General features: G+C 45.7%; 1 protein-coding gene across 2 annotated transcripts in view; it reads left to right on the forward strand.

Moving 5' to 3' along the window:
• The window catches only part of CASKIN1 (CASK interacting protein 1), a 662,583-nt gene that overhangs the window by 614,649 nt on the left and 27,970 nt on the right, over nucleotides 1-19,964 (forward strand). For both annotated transcript variants that reach the window (XM_086940483.1, XM_086940482.1), the window contains exons 17-18: nucleotides 222-323; nucleotides 2,074-2,212. In XM_086940483.1, the coding sequence (XP_086796609.1) occupies nucleotides 222-323; nucleotides 2,074-2,212 (241 nt within the window). The remainder of the gene's footprint in view (nucleotides 1-221; nucleotides 324-2,073; nucleotides 2,213-19,964) is intronic.

The following is a 19,964-nucleotide window of genomic DNA, read 5'->3' on the forward strand; positions in this document are numbered from 1 at the left end:
GTGGCGATCAGTGCTGTCAAGGCAGCAGGTATTAGCAACCCCCTGCCATCTACTCCTACCTTTACTGGAATGCAGGAGATGTTAAGTAAAAGTGACAAGTCTAATATTTTCAAGAAGAAAAGTTCAAAGGTTTCCATTGATGAGTTAGTATGATCTACAAATGAGGTAGGATTTAAGACAAGGTGTAAGCTTTTCATTGTGCTTTACCCCCTTGCTACCAGGATCTCACCGCAATTGGAGTGACAAAGCCAGGCCACCGAAAAAAGATCACCGCTGAGATCAACAGCCTGAACATCCCCGAGTGGCTGCCCGAGTACAAGCCGGTAAGGACCTCAGTGCTGTGTGGAAGCCAGGCATGCCATCCGAGGCTTAACTTAAGAAGGAATGTCAACCATGTGTTCATGTCACATGCTAAATAACTCTCTCCTCATCTGGGTTCCTTATGACCACAAAGTAGTCACAAGGGGTTTGACCACTGCTGTGAGATCAAATCTGATTGTACATTCCAAAGCTCACTCAACAAATGCTTTCGTAGACACATCACACTCAGCCTTGGCGTTAATTGTGGCAAGACGCATGTGCATAGTTCTGATCGGTGGCGGGCCCTTTCTGGGTTTATGGTGACCCATAGTGGCAGCTAAGGCTACCTGCCTTTTTTGGGAATATATCACAAAAAAGGGTAAGGTTGGAGGCCTGTGGGCAAGGCGTTCATTAATGAAGACATTTTGGTCTATCTTATGACGTCCGGTCACGTGGAAGAGACTTTGATCTTGCTCAGAAAGAGGCAATATTTAGCAGCTGAGATGTGGTCCACTGGGGGATGCATGACAACTTGGAAGGGTTGTGTTCATGTAACAATGAGGTCCTATCATGGTTTACACAGCCTTTTACCCTCTAGGCTACATCACATGTTCCATTGGGAAGGTATCTGTTTCACTTATCATGACCCCAAGGGCCTCCCTGAGCAAACATGTTATCAGCCCGAGCAGAATTGAACAATTGTCGTATTTTTCCCTTTTGAGTATATGATTGATGGGGAATAATGGGCAAAGCTTGCAGTTCTCTGAATTTTTTTGTTTTCTATGCCCCTCAACCCAGCACCTTCCACAGACATTCAAGCCTTCCCTTAGCAATAACATACACATATTCTTTTCCATCCATATAATATTGTCGACATAGCTAAAGAGCAATACATAGAAATAAACTATTTGTGATTCTGTAAAATGGGCATTCAGCACCTTTCTTATATTTATTGTTGATACATCTATGGGTTTCTGGAAACTTCCTGACACATCAAAGTATATTTAAATATATGTATTGAATCCATTAAGTTGCATTAATATGTTTTCTCTTTCAAAATAATATATATATATATATATATATATATATATATATATATATATATATATATATATATATATAAAAAAAGGAGTGACCACACTAACCAAGAGGCAGAGTACAGAAAGTACAAGATAAAAAGAAACTCTGAACTGCTTGGGATTTACCACATGTCATTCATTCCCACTCCAATCTTTTACAGCCATACACTGGTTCAAGGATCTCACATAAACCCAAAGTATGGGCCTCAAGGAACAATTACAAGCACATTGATGAACAACTCCATGAGTTGATAAAAATGCGATTTTATTCAAAAGAATTATTTCTAGAAGCATATAAAAATACAATGATGTGATAATGAATCGCAAAAATTACAAATTACAATACACAAGAGACAGTAAGACGTGAAGGACATTCAAATCATCATATAGTGGTTATTTCAAGCGAATCAATCAATTTCCTAATATCCTTGTCATTGCTGTAGGTATATGTTGATGAGGGAAGCTGGCCAATGAGAATAAGGGATTGCTAAACCCAAGAGAAGGTTTTACTTGACCGTGACTACATCTGTATCATCGCAGACTCAAGAGGGTTGCAAGCTGGCTCACCTAGGGCAGCTAAGCGAAAGCATGTGTGGGGTGGAAGAACTTCCATTTTATTTTTATTACATATAATTCAGTTTCCTAATCTCAGTGGTCTTAATCACCCACCTCCAATGCACCATTCTCTCTCTAGGCAAATCTGTCTCTCTGGCTTTCCATGATCGGCCTCGGGCAGTACTACAAGGTCCTGGTGGAAAACGGGTATGAGAGCATCGACTTCATCACTGACATCACTTGGGAAGATCTACAGGAAGTCGGAATCACCAAACTCGGTAAGAGCTTGGAAGTAGAATCTTTCTTCACCATTAGCCTGCTGTTCCCTATCTTTATTGTGTCTTGATTGAAGCTCTGTTCCCAATCTGTCAACGTGAGTGGTTGAAGGCGCTTTGTGAACAACTACTTCACATTACCAGCTTTAATGACCACAGAGGTAAATTCTTCGCAAATAAACTGCATGTATGTCTGCAGTTTTTCAATTTTTCATGGCGGAACAAGGCACAACATTTGAAAATAGAAGGTAAACCTCCACCTATGCAATACAAACATAATTACATAAAAAGTGGGCTCATTGATGGAACAAGAGGCAAAAAGGATGCTAAATAAGAGATATTATGAAAGTCATACACTTTTGTTATAGAGGTGTGTACAGCAAACAGCAACACATTAAGGGCCTGATGTAGGTAAATCTAATTTACCACTTCTAAAATACCGAATCATACCGATTCGGTATTTAAGAAGTGGTAAATTAGAGGGGGGGGAAATGTAGGTAATTCTGAATCGGTAAATACCGAATCTGTAAGATTCGGTATTTACCGATTCTGTAAATACCGAATCGGTATCCCCCATTGATTCCTATGGGCCTTGAAGCCCATAGGAATCAATGTGGAATACCGAATCGGTATTTACCGATTCGGTAATTACCTATTCTTGCAAGGGTGCAGGGGGTGTCACTTTGACACCCTCTAGCACCCCAATTACAGTCTTGTGTGCCATGTGGCACACAGACAGGCATGTCTGTGTGTCACATGGCACAGGTGTGCATGCACAGATGTGCATGCACACCTGGATTCGGTATTTTACCACCCAATTGGATTGGGTGGTAAAATACCGACTCCTGAAGGCCTGTGGCACTCTGAAGAGTGCCACCTACATCTCTATTCACCGATTTTGTACATTTACCGATTCGGTATTTTACCGAATCGGTAAATGTACAGAATCGGTAAAATTACCGATTCTGTACTTATGTACCCCCCTACATAAGAAAACTGTAATACCGGTCGGAAACGGCCGAATTCGGCCGTTTCCGACCGGTATTAGGGCTCCTACATCGGGCCCCAAGTGAGGTAAACTAACTTAAGATATCCTTAAGAGATCAGCTGCCTACACAGCTGTCAAATTTATGTATACTTCTCAGAAAAGGTAGGTCTAGACGTCCAAAGGTCACCTGTATCTCATCCTGGGTACCATACTTTGTTTCCTCTGTCCCTTTTTAGGAACATGGCCAGTAAACCACCAATTACAGCCATTACAATTATCACAACCGCGTTTAACTGCAGTATCTTTACTTTTCTGGGACTAAACTTGTAAGCATGAACTGAGGATAGGACACTTGGTGCAACCAGATAACCCACCTTTTATCACTGTGGTACTGGTAAAACCTACCAGGTTAACTGTAATTGTGAACACATGTGTACATATTATTTGTAGTTTCTAAACAACAATGTAAACTGGAATGTGCAGCCCTACAAGACCTTTGTTTATGGGTATGAGATGAAAGGTAGCATTCTTCATAATTAATTCTGGACCCATAAGTCACTTCTGACTCAGCAAATCATCATCTCTTAGGATAGCACCTCAGAAGAAGTTTAAAAAAGTGCATGTGATCCTAAATTGTGGTCTGGTGAAACTGGGCCCTTTTTTAACAGCTGTATCATAGTGTAATAGTATTATGCGAGGTTCCCAAAGTGTCAGCATCATCCCTTCTCAGGTCTTACCTTAAGGCATTTTGCACGGGTCAGCCTTATTCCCTCTCAAGTCATACCTTAAGCTAAGGATGTCTCACAAGGATCAGCCATATCCGCTGTCAGGTCATTCATTAATGTATCCCACAAGAGTTGGCTTCCTTCTCTCTAGGGTTGTACCTTACGCCGTAAGGTACGTGGGGGGGGGGGGGGGGGGTACCGTAAGGCTTACGGTATCCCCCGAAAGGGTCGGCCTCATCCCCTACCAGGTCATATCTTAAGCTACGGATGTCTCACAAGGATCAGAACTGTCCCCTTCCAGGTCATACCTTAAGGTATCACCCTAGGGTCGGCCTCATCCCCTCGTAGGTCATACCTGAAGCTAGGGGTGTCCTACAATGATCAAACTTAGCCTTTGTCAAGTCATAGATTAAGCTGGGGCATCCCTTATACCCTCTCCAGTCATACTTCATGGGATCCCACAGCGGTCAACTTCATCTCTGCTCAGGTCGTACCTCAAGTCCTCCTGCAAGAGTCGGCATCATCCCCTCTCATGTCATACCTTAAGCTAGGCTTGTAACACAAGAGTCAGCCTCATCTACTCTCAGGTGGGACCTCAAGCTGGGGGCACCCCATAATAATCGCCACTCACGTCATGCTTCACGATGTCCCACTTGTGCCGGCTGCCTTCCCTCCCAGGTCCTACAGCAAGGTGTCCCACAGGGGTTGGCCTCATTCCCTTACCAGTCGTAGCTTAAATTTGTGGTGACTTCAAGGATTTGGCTTTCATTTCCTCCTCTGTTTAATGTTTCCTTGTTAGAACTGGTGGCTATTGCATCAGATGCCACCATATGGATTTTCAGATACATGTAGCACATATGGCTGAGGGTTCATCCGGAGATGGGAGGCCTCGTCCTTGAGGCTGTACAATTTTTACAGGACATGCTGACCCGAAAGGGATCAAAAATAGATGGACTGACAGTGAGAACTTTCATTCTGCCTCTTCTACCATTCAATTAATCGGACATTCCGGGGCCAGCACCAACCACGAGCCTTGACGTAAGCAATCTCTAGGTATTGTTATATCACAGTGTTATCTCTAAAGAGAAAAGAATCAGAGCATGTGAACACCAGAAATGACCATCCACAATACCCAGTCAAGGTCTGGCTATGCCAATTCTTTAAAGGCTGGTTTCCCTCCTACTCTATCGCAAGGTTTCACCAAATTCAGAACTTGACTGTCAGTACTATTGTCAGATTGAAAAAGCAACAGCCTATCTCCTCTGAAATGGAGGGGAGATACACCGAACTAAAGTAGGTGTCGGTGACAAGGCAGTTCAGTTTAAGATCTTCACTTTTGTTAAAAGGTGGTTTGAGGGTTAGTGCCAGTCAACGTTCAAAAGGACCTACCACGTTACATATTGGCACGGCACAGCGCTACAATACTGATGCATTTAACGCCTAGTTTTAGGATAGGTAAGTTAGGTGGAAGGATTCTTCCAGTATTGTTCAAAATGGAATTGAATCACCTAACATTCAGGAGGTGTTTTTGATCTTTTAAGAAGGACATGTATAAGAAATCCACCGTAAAAGTGGGTCCTTCTGTTTGTTGTGTGAGAGTGCAGTGGAGCAATACAGACCCTACACACTCTGAAGGAGAGAACGTCATGTGTGCAGCCTTCCAAAGTATATCTTTTAAAACAGCGAATTAGAGGAAAATTAGAAGTTTGGGAAGATGTCACACTTCAGTCTTGCTGAAATTTTCTGAGGCCCTGTGCTGGGAAGTCATCTATGTTTTCTGATGAAACTTCTTCTTTTTATGCAAACCATTGACTCCTGGATGTTAGAGACTTCAAAGAGGGTAGTTGTGAACAGCCTCAATTCTTACAACACTACACCTGATTTAGAGTACAGAGCTCTTGCCACTTTTATTCTGGCCCTTTATCTCTTTTTCTATCCCCTACGAAAGACACCCCCTCCTGCCCCCGCCCCCTCCCCCCACCGTGGCCAGAAGTCAGACTCCAATTCACACCAGTCTCGGCCGTACCTAGACTAGCCATACGGTGCGTGCTGGTGTCGCTTTCTAGAGGCTATATGTAATGCTGAAGGCATCATCACAGCCCTGGTTGCTCATTCTTTTCTCCCTGCATCATCGATGCTTTACAGATGATCACATACTAAAGGAGAACTGCATAACAAACACACCTTGACATATAAACTGAACCTATAGAAAATGCCAAACGAGTATCTAGCAACACATCCCCCAAACTGTTTTTATATATATTTTTTTTTTAAAAAGGATTCACCATACAGTTAAAAGTACCATGCTTTTCCCAGCATCGCACACCCTGTCATCTGGCATTGAAGAGGTTAAAGTGAGACAGTGGCAAATGGTGAACATTCAAATCTCTTGTTTCTTCTCCGCGGTCTTGTTATTCCCCCAGGTGACCAGTGTTTTAATAGCTGTCCATGCAGGAACATTAATTAGCAGCCATCTGCCTGACAGAAATTAAAGAGAGCCACAAGCTGCCCACCTACATTGGTGCTTGTGCCCAACAGGAGTTATAGAAATGTATTCCCCCTTGCACCCTCCCTCAGTCAGTCCCCGCAAGAGTGACGATGAGCAGAGCTTAACGCCAGACCTTTGGCCACCACCAGGACTGCTTGCAGAAGAAGGGCTGTTCATGGCCCGGGCTCTCAACGCTTGCAGAGGCCTGTGATCTAGACGCTGCAGCAGGGGAAGAAGTGGATTTAGAGCGCATCTGAAAGGCGGGTAACGTGAGCCTTGGCTTATGCAGAGGCTCCCGCAAGTAGTCCTAGACAAAGCCCTCACATACAGCCTTCCACACTATCCTTCACTGAAGACCCTTGGAGGGTGGATTTAAGGCCAGAAAAAGCCTAAAGAATAGATTGCTGTATGTTTAAAATGATTTCCTTCTAAAGCCCAGAAGACATTCTTAAGATGGCAGCTGGCCCGTATGTATAGTATGACATAATGATGCTAAACAGTTGGCACATGCTGTGTTAATACTGAAGGACTGCGCAGGATATCAGGCTTCCAAAATCAGGTGAGGTATTGATCAGCAAGTGGGTAAAAGAGAAGGATTCCTCCTGGCAACTGACTTAACAAGTGACTTCCATTATTTAGGTCTAGCATTATACAAGACCTGATTTAACTAAAATTATGCACATAATATAATGGTTGTCAGACAGTTTTCTTCATCCATTGGTTGTTGTATCATGCACATTTTACTTCCACCTACTACAGCATACATAAAGGGGCAGGGGTCAGCTCACTTCGGCCAATGGCTAACTCCAATGTGAGTAATGGCGTCTGCACTTTCACAAATAGCATATCCACACATAAACTGGGCCCCTTTAGTGCTAGGGTCAGCTATAGCAATGTGGGCCTTTTTGCTTTTAGCCAATGTTATATCTTTATATTGCTGAGGGCCAGCAGTTCGCCCATCAAATAATGTTTATGTAAACCATTGATGGCACTGGGTTACAATTTGCATTCAATAGACCTTTGTGGTTTACTGAGGGATGAAGGGATTTAGCATTCAACAAATCACAGTTATAACAGTGTAACCCATTTGGTCACCCAATAAGGACTAGGATTCAGTCATCTAAGTTAAGGTGAACTTATAAAACAAGTATCAAACCACCAAGTAAGCAAAACAGAAAAGTATTATGCACATGAAACAACAACAAGTTTATTAAGGTGCTGACATAGATTCGGGCTTGAAAGTAGAAGTCCAATGAAAAAATGGCAGTCCGAATAATGCAAGATTAAAAGAATACAATTTGATACTCCTCTCCATTCCTCCTACCTAAACATGAATAATTCAAAAGTAGTTTAACCTAAATTAGAAACTACCTATAGATGGGTCATTAAGGTTTGGAAAGTGGGGTATTTAAGAATGCAGGAAGGTATCAGCATTGCAAGTATTTTAGTAGAATGTTGCTGTTGGGCCCGGCCCTTTTTGGCAGGTTCACCCCGAGACTTTTTGCTTTTTCCTAGCCTGTTTCTGTAACCTGGTATTGGTGATGTTATGCCTCTGTGCACTTTTTCACTGTGGTACAGTGTAAAGTGCGTGAGCTCTCTGTGTGTGTAGTAAGAGTGACCTGCCCTCCCATAGGAATGAATGGGGAATATGTATGCCCATGGTAGTTCCTGATGTGTGGGGAGTGCAGGGTCGAGTTTGGTATGTGCGAACTCGTGAGATTGAATGCTGCGTAATGATATATGCGGCATGATTGTGTCTAGTGTAGAAGTGCCACTTCTAGAAGTTGGCATATTTGTGTCTGGCGTGTGATTGGCTGAGGCTGGCTGGTGAGCCTGGCTCCAAGAGTCTGGGAGGGTCTGCCCCGGTGGTGAATGGAGTGTTTAGCATGCTGATGTGAGGGGAGGAGTGAGCCTGGGCCTGCTTGTGGATTGACCGTCTGGTTTGAGGGTCCTGAATGAGGCTGGGTTTTCCCCACACAATGCTGGCTCCAACCCCTTGGGTGCGTCTGATGTCCCTAGCCTGGCCAGTGAAAGGAATTCCCTATAACCAGTTCTAGCTGGTTCTCACACTGCCTGCACCCTGCTAGACAAAGGATTTCTCTGTATAAAAAGGGTCTGTGTCCCCTTACAAAATGTTCTTGTTTCTGACTTGAATCCTGCCAGGGGCGTGCTGCTGCTTGGGCTCAGGGGAAAGGCTTGCCTCCCTGGGCCCTGCCCAGCCCCTGGATGCCTGGAGGACTTCTGGGGGACCCCTCTGCCTTGCCTGAGCTGATAGGGGGACTTTGATTTGCCCTGTATACCTGATGGACATATCTTGGACTCTGGAGACCTTTTGCTGGGTCCCCTTTGCTTCCCCTTGCTGCTGGACCTTGCTTGTAGCACTGGGGGAGTGCTTTATTTGAGACAGAGACCTTCTTTTGCTTCTCTAGCGCCTGGGAGCGCTTTATTTTGGCCCCCAGCGCTTAATAGCGCTCTACTCTGCTTCTAGCGCCTGGGAGCGCTTTGGTTGCTGTCTCTAGCGCTTGGTAGCGCTTTTATTTCCCGTTTATTTAAGTAATTTACGGGTGCCACCCCGTTAATTTATTTATTTTATCTGGCGAGGGTGCTCACCCCTCATTCTGCCCCCTTCGTTTCACCGCCGCGGCCCGAGCTGTTTGAGATAATGGCCGCTGGAGATGCCGCGCTGTGATTGGCGGGCCGCGGGAGGCTTGCCCTGGAAGGCCGCGCTGTGGTTGGCGGGCCGTGGGAGGCTCGCCCTGGAAGGCCGCGCTGCGATGGGCCAGCGCTGAGGAGACCGGCGAAGGAGATGGCGGTGGCCGCTGTGGGGCTCCCGTGACCGAGAGGAGCCCCGCACCCAGACAGGAGACGCTCCCACGAGAATCCCGAGGAGCGGGAGCACTCCGTCCCCAGCCGCCGCCAGACCTGGTGAGTGTGGCAGACGGGAGGGGCGCCGGGACACATTGTCGGTGTCCGCCCCCCACCCCCAGTAGCGCGATCTCGTGCTCGTTGTTGTTGGGAAGCCCAGCGTGCTTCAGGGGCATAGCTTGTGTTCGAGCCCCCGAGCGGGGCTCCTACGCTGCCCGGGGGCATTTGCCCTGCAGAGCCTGCAAGGCTCAAACCCGGAAGGTGTAGCGAGGAGCCCAGAGAGGCTCCAGGCGCCATTAGCATTTCGAGTCCCCCGAGAGGGACTCCCGCCACCGGCCATATTGGTTAACGAGTCCCAAGAGGCTCGAGGGGGCAGTTCTATGTTATTGAGAGCCCGAGAGGCTCAGGGCATTCCTTTTCGAGCCCACGAGGCTCCACACCCGCATCTTGTGTAACTGCGAGCCCTGAGAGGCTCGAGGGCAAGTTCTTTTGTTCAGAGCCCGTGTGGCTCCCACGTGGCCTCATCATTATTGTTTCCCAGCTGCCCAGCAATTAGTGGGCAGCTGCACCGTTAAGGACCCTGACATTGGGACACAGGGCGTCCTAGCCCTAGAGAGGCCAGATGGCCTAGGGACTGCCACAAGTGGTGGCTTATGTAAGTTTTGCGCAATTGTGTGGTTTTATTTCACATCTGAATGTGTTTTTATGCATCCTGTGTTTGTGCGCTATTGAGTTATGTTCTGGCACCTCCGAATGTTTGTATGCATCATGTGTCTTCCTTGATTTTTCACCTCTGAATGTGTTGGTTTATGCATCATGAGTTTTTTCTTCCTTACACCTCTGAATGTTTTAGGCATCATGTGTTTTCTCCGATACCTCTGAATGTGTTATTATGCATCATGTGCCTTGTTCTTACACCGCTGAATGTATGTTTTATGCATCATGTGTTTTCCTTCCCTACACCTCTGAATGTTGTGATGCATCATGTGTAATGTGTTCTTGCTTATACCCCTAATTGTATTGTGATACTTAACTTAGGTGGTTGTTCTTTCAAGTACAGGTGGTCCTAGTGAGGTCCTGGTTCCCTGTGTGACATGCTCCTAAGGTGTTTAGGGTTGCGTAGGTGGTACTTACCTGTTACCAGTAGTTACTGGTTGAGATTTATATTTGCTAATTTGTGCTACAGTGATTTTATATCCTATATTCTATTTTCTACTAAGTGCTGATTCTGACAGGTGCCCACGTTGCCCTGTCCTGTGTAAATAATCCCTTGTGAATATTGCCCGTGCCAGTTGGCACAATGTACATGTGTGATTCTATCTGATGTGTTTTGACAATACAGAAGTTATTTTTATATAACCTTGTGTGGAGTTCCTTTTGTGGTGTGCCTAGGATGTTGTTGCGGTTGTGTGCTGGCGCAAATGCTTTACACATTGCCTCCGGGATAGGCCTGTCTGCTCGTGCCAAGCTACCAAGGGGGTGAGCAGGGGTTATTGTGGCGTGTGACTCCCTTGCCCTGACTAGAATGGTGGTTTCTGTCTAGCTTTGGCGTCAGCCTTAGCCAACCAGAAATAGCCAGTTCTAACAGCTGCTTAAAGAAGCAAGTATTGTCATGCTACCTTTCCTTGGATCAAAGGTGGTCAATCTTTTGTTACTTTAGCAACATTGGCGTTTTCTCCCATCACACAAAATCTAGACACTCCCACGCCATTGAACACCTTATTTGTTGCAGCTTCAGTTCATTAGCTTCTCCACACCTACTGCCAACATTTTCTTCTCAGGCCATTCTATCTCTAATAAATATTACTCCTTTCAAATACATGTCGGATTTCAGGCATACTATGGTCAAGTTAAACCAAGCCTCAGAGTGCCCTTCAGTTATATGAGTGCAGGTGCACATGCTACTTCAAAATAAATGTTAAATTAAAACTAAAATACTGGTTACATGTATAATGCACTTCTCATATGCATGTAATATAACGTATATGATAAGTGTAACGACTTACGAAAACCTACATTTTTCATGATTAGGCAAAACATTCATGAATGGGGGAAAAATCACAAGTCTCAAAATCAGAGTCTCAAGGATAATTTCTTTGAGACTCTCAACCACATAATCACAGTCTGTGGTGTATGTAACCACCACTTAGTGTGGTTTGGCAGATAACAGCACCATTGGGTCTGTCACTTGAATGTCCCATTCTCCAAGTGGCTGCATAACCTCCACCAGGAGAGAGACTGTCTGGATAACGACAATGGTGAGTGAGTTAAAATAATCTCCTATCTTGTAGGTAAATCTTTTTTTGGGGAAGGAAGAGAAATGCTCACCCATAAAGCCAGTCATATACCTACTCACCCACCTATATAGCCACCCACACACCTACTCACTCCACCCTTAGAGCCACTCAGTCACCGATTCAGCCACTCACACACCCACCCAGACAGCCACTCATATAGGCACTCACATACCCACTTACTCACTCATCAATACAGGCACTCACACAGCCACCTATACAGGCACTTGCACACAGATTCAGATGCTCATGCAGCCACTCAGATGACATATGTTAGAACTACTATCTTTCGGTAGTAGTACAGAATGAATAGTAATTTAACTTAAGCAGTGCATTAGTATACATCTTTAACTCTTAGAAATGTTTTTGTAACACTCTCACTGGATGATGTCACCAGAGATGTCCTCAGTGATTTCATCTGAAATCTCACCAGTGATGTCACTAACCATGAGTGATGTAATATTGAGGTCATAGGCAGTGCCATAAGTTATAGTTATTTGTAACTATAACTGCTGAATTTCTATGGTTTTTTATGAGTTAATTTTGAACGTAACTATAACATCCCTGTAACCTTTCCTTTTTTCAATGAATTTCTGTTTTTTTAAATTCTATTTTCTAACTAAAACATCTCTCTAACTTTTGTTCTTTTCAGTAAAGTTCTATTTTTTTAATGTTACTTCCTAACTATAATGTTCCTGAAACATTTGGTATTTTTTAGTGAATTTCTAAGACTTTTAAAATTGTTATTCTCTACCTGTAGCCTTAGGGAGTAGGGATGTGAGTGGCTATATAGGTCAGTGAGTGGGTCCATGAGTGAGTGTGTGTTAGTGTGTGCGAGTCTCTGATAGGTTCTTTGAAACATTGCGTTAGTGCTTGAATGGCTCTGTCAGTGGATATGTCTGAGGGGTCTGTGAGTGTTTGATTGGGTTTGCGAGTGGTTGCATGAGTGTCTGAGTGGCACTGAGTGGGTATGTAAGCCTGTGAGTGGCTGCATGAGTATCTCAGTGGGTATGTGAGTGGGTGCAACAGCCTGAGAGGGTATCTTAGTGTCTGAGTAAGTGTGTGACTGGGTGCATAACTATTTAAGTGGGTCTGTAAGTGGATGTGTGAGTGTCTGAGTGGGTCTGTAAGTGAATGTGTGAGTGGCTGTGTGGGTCTGTGAGTGGGTGTGTGAGTGGATCTGTGAGTGTGTGCATTAGTCTCTGAGTGGGTCGGCAAGTGGATGTCTGTATGGGTCTGGCACTGGGAGCATCAGTATCTGACTTGATCTGTGAGTGGGTGTGAGTGGGTGTGTATGGGTCTGTGAGTGGGTGCAAAAGTGTCTGAGTGGGTCTGTGAGTTGGCATGTGACTAAGTGGGTGTGTAAATTGGATCATGAGTGTCTGAGTGGGTCTGTGAGTGGGTGCTTGAGTCTGAGTGGGTCTGTAAGTGGGTGCATGAGTCCGAGTGGGTCTGTAAGTGGATGCATGAGTCTCTGAGTTGTTCTGTGAGTGGGTGTGTAAGTGCCTGCATGGGTCTGTGACTGGGTGCATGAGGGTCTGTGAGTGGGTTCATGAGTGTCTGATTGGGTCTGTGAGCATGTGCATCAGCATGTTAGTGGACCTGTGAGTGGGTGCTTGAGTCTGAGTGGGTCTGTAAGTGGGTGCATGAGTCCGAGTGGGTCTGTAAGTGGATGCATGAGTCTCTGAGTTGTTCTGTGAGTGGGTGTGTAAGTGCCTGCATGGGTCTGTGACTGGGTGCATGAGGGTCTGTGAGTGGGTGCATGAGGGTCTGTGAGTGGGTTCATAAGTGTCTGATTGGGTCTGTGAGCATGTGCATCAGCATGTTAGTGGACCTGTGAGTGGGTGCACAGTGTGTACGTGGGTCTGGGGGTGGGCATGTGACTGTGCATTATAAATTGGTGCATGAGTGTCTGAGTGTGTCTGTGAGTGGGTGCATGAGTGTCTGTTTGGGTCTGTCACTGAAAGTATGAGTTGTTGGCTTGATCTGTGAGTGGGTGTGTAAGTGCCTGCATGGGTCTGTGAGTGGGTGCACAAGTGGGTCTGTAAGCATGTGCATCAGTCTCTGAATGGCCTGTGTAGGTGTTTAAATTGGTGTGTGAGTGTCTGAGGGAGTCTTTGAATGGGTGCACAAGTCTCTGAGTCGGTCTGTGAGTGTCTGAGTAGGTCTGTGAGAGGGTGCATGAGTGATTGGGTCTGTGAGTGGATGCATGAGTGTCTCAGCTGGTCTGTGAGTGGGTGTGTAAGTCTCTCATTGGGTCTGTGAGTGGGTGTGTAAGTACCTTCATGGGTCTGTGATTAGGTGTGTGCCTGAGTGGGCCTTTGAGAATGTGCATGAGTCTCTGAGTGGGTCTGTGAGTGGGTACATATGTGTCTGGGTGTGTGAATTGGTGCATGAGTGTCAGAGTGGGTCTGTACGCGGGTGCTTGAGTCTCACAGTGGGTCTGTGAAGGGGTGCATGACTGTCTGAATGGGTCTGTATGAGGGTGAGTGGGTCCATTAGTATTTGAGTGAGTATGTGAACGTACATTTTTTGTGGGCAAAATTCACGAATTTGCCACAACAGTACGCGGGGAAACTGCATTGAGCATTACGATGGATTTGCGAATAGCCGCACTTGGAAAGGAAATCATATTGAGGCATTTTGTACACATTAGGGGGTCTCTCAGAGACCCCTATATTACGCCCATGGGGTCAGGGTACCTTTACCCTCACCCTTCTATTACTTCCAGCATTTATTTTCAGCACCCGGGATTGTGTCCCTTTATATAAAACAGCAGCCAAAACTTTTTACACAGGTTGTGGCCCGTCAATCATGGCATTGCTGTTGGCTCATGATTTCATGAAGCTTCGTGATGGATTTGCGAAGGGTTAGTGCCTCTAGATATCCACCTTTATTTTCCTATTAATATCTTAAAAACTACTGAACAGATTTACCCCAAATAACAAATAGGGCTCTTTCTGACAAATGTGGTGTAATACCATCCGGTTATTCGGGCTGTAGTCGTGTCTAAAATATCTATGTGAATTAAAGCGGGAAACCTACTGTTCGAGGCATGTGGGCTGCTGAATTAATATCTTGTGCATAGATCGCCGCCTAGTGTTGGGTCCGGATGATTGCACCTTGTTGTCCTGGAAGAGTTTTCAAAGTATCACGAGATAGGTGACTCCTCCCCTGGACTACAGTGCGCATGGGCATCTTCTCCATCCTCAGATTGTTTTTTTCCGCCATTGGGTTCGGATTTTATTCCTCTACTCCAACTTCGGAACCGAAACTTCTTTAAAAGGCCAAAAGGCCTTCGACTTCAACTGTATGGTTCTCTCTCGGTACTTCTTGACTCAACCAAACTTTCCATCTTGATCCGGTCGTCGACGCGGGCCGTTGGGCCTTTCGACGCCACGTGGGCCTGCTGTCGATGGAAAGGAGCCCGTTCAAAAAGTGCCCACAATGCCACTCCAAATTCCCGCATACTGACAAACATACAGTATGCAACAAGTGCCCCTCACCGGAGCACAACGCAAAAAATTGCCCACTGTGTGCCCAATTCCGTTCGAAGAAGACCATCCGGATTTGACGGGCCGCTAGGCAAGAGATGCAGCAACCGGAACCGGAGAACATCTTCGATGATGAACACGACCTTCCAGAAGCGGCGGACTCAGATCTAGAGATCGTCACAGTTAAGGACCAGTCGGACTCCGATGAAAAGATCCTGCAGGACAAAACGTGAGTACACAGCCCCCAACACCGCTTATCCCGAAACCGAAGGCTCCGGTCGAAGCATCGCCTAAAGGCCTTAGCCGAGATCGACAAGCTCCTTCAGAAGTCCCGCCTTCCGGCTTGGCTCCGAAGCCCAAAACAAAGCCTTCTGATAGCCCAGGACCAAGTAACATTCTCCCCAAGAAGGTTGTCGAACCCAAGAGGGTTGTCGAACCGAAGGGCGTCAAACCGAAGAAGGCCGTAGAGCCAAAGGTTGTCGAACCGAAGAAGGTCGTTGAGCCAAAGGTCGTCGAGCCGAAGAAGCTGGTCGAACCAAAGAAGGTCGCCCAACCTAAAAAGGTTATTGACTCAAAAGCTATCGAGCCGAAGAAGAGCCTCAAACCAAAGCGGGTCGCCGATCCAAAAAGAACACCCGACCCAAAGAAGGCCGTCCATCCTAAAACGAGTGTTGATCAACAAAAACGAGTGTTGATCAACAAAAACAAGTTCACACCACAAAGCTCGTCGAATCGAAAAAAGTCATCGATTCGACCAAAAACATTGAGCCTAAAAAAGCTGTCGAGCATAAAAAAACGTATCGAACCAAAAGCTCTGGTCGATCCGAAACAGGTCGTCGACCCAAACAAAGTCGCCGAACCGAAAAAGACTGCTAAACCATCAAAGGACGTTGAACCAAAAAAGGTTACCGACCCCAAAGCAACAGTGGAGCTGAAAAAGACTCCACAACCAAACGCCCTCGAGCCAAAAGGTCACAAACAAGTCAATAAGCCAAAAACATCGGCGCCAAAGCCACAGACAGTGGAGGAAGAACTCTTCCATCCCGATCCAGAATCAGAAGAACAATCTAAACTGTACATAAACCCGGAAACTGGCAAAGTTACAGTTTATTACCGCAAAAAGAGACCATTGGACACGGACACTCCTTCCCCTGTTCCTCTGAAAAAAAAGGACTGCGGGACGTCTCCCTCTAGGCCTTTTACTCCTCCTCCTTTCTATCCTAACATGCCCTTTGTGCCCTACTCTCCTACACATTCAGACTACAATGATGAGGATAACATGGGGGAAGATCCTCAGGATGATTTTAACTAATCAGAGGATCCACATGCACAGGATGACACATGGGAGGATCAGAACGATCCATATGACACACAACCCATCCCTGACACATCCCCATACCCTACAAAGCTGTCATCTACCGACGACACCATTGTGTTTAACCAACTGCTAGACAGGGCAGCAAAATACCACAAGGTCGACATGCACACTGACTCAGTAGAAGAGGATTTTCTATTTGACACTTTTCCTACCTCTGAGAAAAATGTCAGGACACTTCCTATGCTGAAAGGGGTACTAAAACACGCGCCAGATATATTCAAAGACCCAGCCAGAGCATGTGTACTCAATCCCAGGATTGAGAAGAAATAGACCCTGCTTACATTAAGTGACAGTTGCTTTTAGACTTACTAGTAGTAGCAAACGCTCGCAAAAGAGCTAACTCACAAACAACAGGAGATGCTCCACCTCCTGACAAGGAGTCTAAAATATTGGAAGCCTCAGGCAAAAGAGTGGCCTCACAGGCTGCTAATTCATGGAGGATTGCAAACACACAGGCTCTACTAGCTCGCTACCATAGAGCACACTACGACCAGCTTGAAGGTTTACTGCAACACCTGCCAGAACCTTTCAAAGCTCAGGCTAATGACCTCATACAGGCAGGCAAATGTATTACTAATGCTTCCATTAAATGTGCGCTTGACGCAGCCGACACAGCAGCCAGGTCCATTAATACTAGCGTATTACTACAAAGACACGCGTGGCTATGCATCTCTGGTTTTAAGAACGAGGTGCAATCCACCACCTCAACCAACCAGTTAATCAAGATTTCCTGTTTGGCCCTGCAGTAGACACCATTTTAGACAAAATGAAAAAAGATACTGAAACTGCTAAATCTATGGGCGCACTGCAGTTTCAACAACATAGAGGTTCCTTTCATCGCTCCTACTACAGAGGCACTGTACGAGGCAGACTTCCTCTACATATAAAAGCAACACCCAAAGTTCCTTAAATGAAGGCTCCAACAGGGGAGGTTATAGGGGCAATAATAACAAGGGCACAGGACGTGGCGGCAATAACACCAGAGCCTCCACTGCCACCAAACAGTGACTTCATCACACTCCCTCCAGACCATCTAACACCAGTCGGAGGCAGAGTCAAACAATTCCAACCAGTCTGGAACGCAATTACACAGACAGCTGGGTGAGACAAATTATCCAGTATGGTTATTGACTGGAACTCACTTATACTCCACCCAACATACCACCCAAACTCCGTCCTATGTCCAAAGAACGCATCACCCTGTTACAACAAGAGGCGAAATCCATGCTAGAAAGGGGGGCCTTAGAGCCAGTCCCTTTCCAACATCAAGGGACAGGAGTATACTCACTATACATCCTTATTCCCAAAAAGGACGGGTCCCTCAGACCAATATTGGACCTCAGACCGCTGAACCAATACATACTCTCGGAGCACTTCCATATGATCACTCTACAACAAGTACTCCTGTTACTCCAGCAAAACGACTTCCTAGTAACATTAGACCTCAAGGACGCATATTTTCACATACCTATACATCCAGCTCACAGGAAATACCTCAGGTTCACAATAGAAGGTCAACATTATCAGTTCAAGGTTCTCCCCTTCGGGGTAACCACAGCCCCAAGAGTATTCACAAAATGTTTAGCGGTAGTAGCTGCACACCTCAGAAGGCAACACATCCACGTGTTTCCATACCTGGACGATTGGCTCATAAAAGCAAACTCGTACGCGCAGTGTGAAAGCCATACGTCTCAGACAATCCAGTTGCTACACAGCCTGGGTTTTTTCATAAACTACCCAAAATCGCATCTACAGCCCTCCCACATACAGAAATATCTGGGAGCTACAATAGATACCTCAGTAGCAAAAGCATATCCAAATCCAGTCAGGATAGCCAACATGCAGACTCTCATTCAAAGATTTCAGCCACAACAATCTTTGCCAGCTCGAGTGTTCATGCAGCTCATAGGCATGATGACCTCCTGCATATTCATTGTCCCTCAAGCCCGACTTCAAATGCGTCCACTGCAAGAATGCCTAGCACGGCAATGGAACCAAGCTCAGGGACAACTAAAAGACCTAATGTTGGTAGACAGTCGCACTTACAACTCTCTGCAGTGGTGGAACCCACAAAACCTTTCCAAGGGCCGGTTCCACAACTAGTACTAACAGCGGACGCATCACTGACAGGTTGGGGAGCCCACTTACTTCAATGCACAGTCCAAGGGCTCTGGACAATCAAACAAAAGAAACTGCATATCAACCAACTAGAGTTGCTAGCGATATTTTTGGGACTAAAAGCATTCCAGAAATACTTGTACAACAAGGCTGTGTTGATCCGGACGGACAACCTGACAGCCATGTACTACATCCAGAAACAAGGAGGGACACACTCTCCACAGATGTCCCACTTAGCACAGAGGATACCTGCCAGGGAAAGACAATAAAGTAGCAGATCTGCTAAGCAGACACAGCCAACAGCTACACGAATGGGAGATTCACCCTCAAGTTCTCCAACCATTCTTCCAGAAATGGGGACACCCAGAGATAGATCTGTTTGCCACAAATGAAAACTCAAAATGCCAGTACTTTGCCGCCAGGTTCCAACATCCGTTGTCACAGGGCAATGCGATATGGATGAACTGGTCAGGCAGATTTGCGTACGCTTTTCCACCAGCTCCCCTGATTCCGCTGGTGGCACGCAAAATACGTCAGCAGTCAATCGCAATGATCCTGGTTGCGACCAGTCATTCCGACTGGCTTCCGATGGGCTCGGAGGAATGCTTTCAGTAATCCGAAGGGCGGCTCTTTCCGCCCTTGGGAGTATGATGTTGGGTGTAGACAGCCTTTCTGTGCCACCCTTTCTGACACAGAAAGGATGTCGGAGCTTGACTTTGGGGTTCCCAGCAGGGCCCCCTTTGGTGAAAACTAGAAATAATGTGTACAAGGTCATTAAAGGTAAACATTAGGTCCCTCACCACCTAACAACGTCATAAACAGAAAACAGTATATTTCTATCTGCACCCAACTAGCTGATACATGAAAAACATATCAAATGTGCCGCCACCCAGCTAGGACACAGAAGGAAAGCATCAACCCTCTGCCTTCACATGACCAAATCATCGAAGGGAAGCATATCTCTACCTGCACCCAACTTGGCCATTGAAGAAAAGAATAATGTCTCTACCTTCACCTAAATAGGCCATAAGTAGCTGGATCTACCTGCACCTACCCAAGTCATAGAAGGAAAGCATAATATCTCCACCCAATCAAGTCATTGAAATAAAGCATAATAACTCTACCTTCATCCACGTTGGTCATAGAGGGAAGGGAATCTATATCTAGCTCCATCCAACTAGGATGGAAAGAATGCATAATATATCTACCTCCCCCTAACTTAGTCTTAGAAGATAAGCATTATATATTTACCTCCACCCAACTATGTCATAGAAAAACATGTATTATCTCTACTTCAACCCAGCTTGGTTATAGTAGGAAATCATAATGTCTCTACTTTCACCCACAAAGGATCTTGATACTTGATGAAAGGAGAGGATATTCAAATCTCTAATCCTCCCAACAA

The sequence above is a fragment of the Lissotriton vulgaris genome, chromosome 10 (assembly GCF_964263255.1).
Source record: "Lissotriton vulgaris chromosome 10, aLisVul1.2, whole genome shotgun sequence".
NCBI classification, from domain to species: Eukaryota; Metazoa; Chordata; class Amphibia; order Caudata; family Salamandridae; genus Lissotriton; species Lissotriton vulgaris.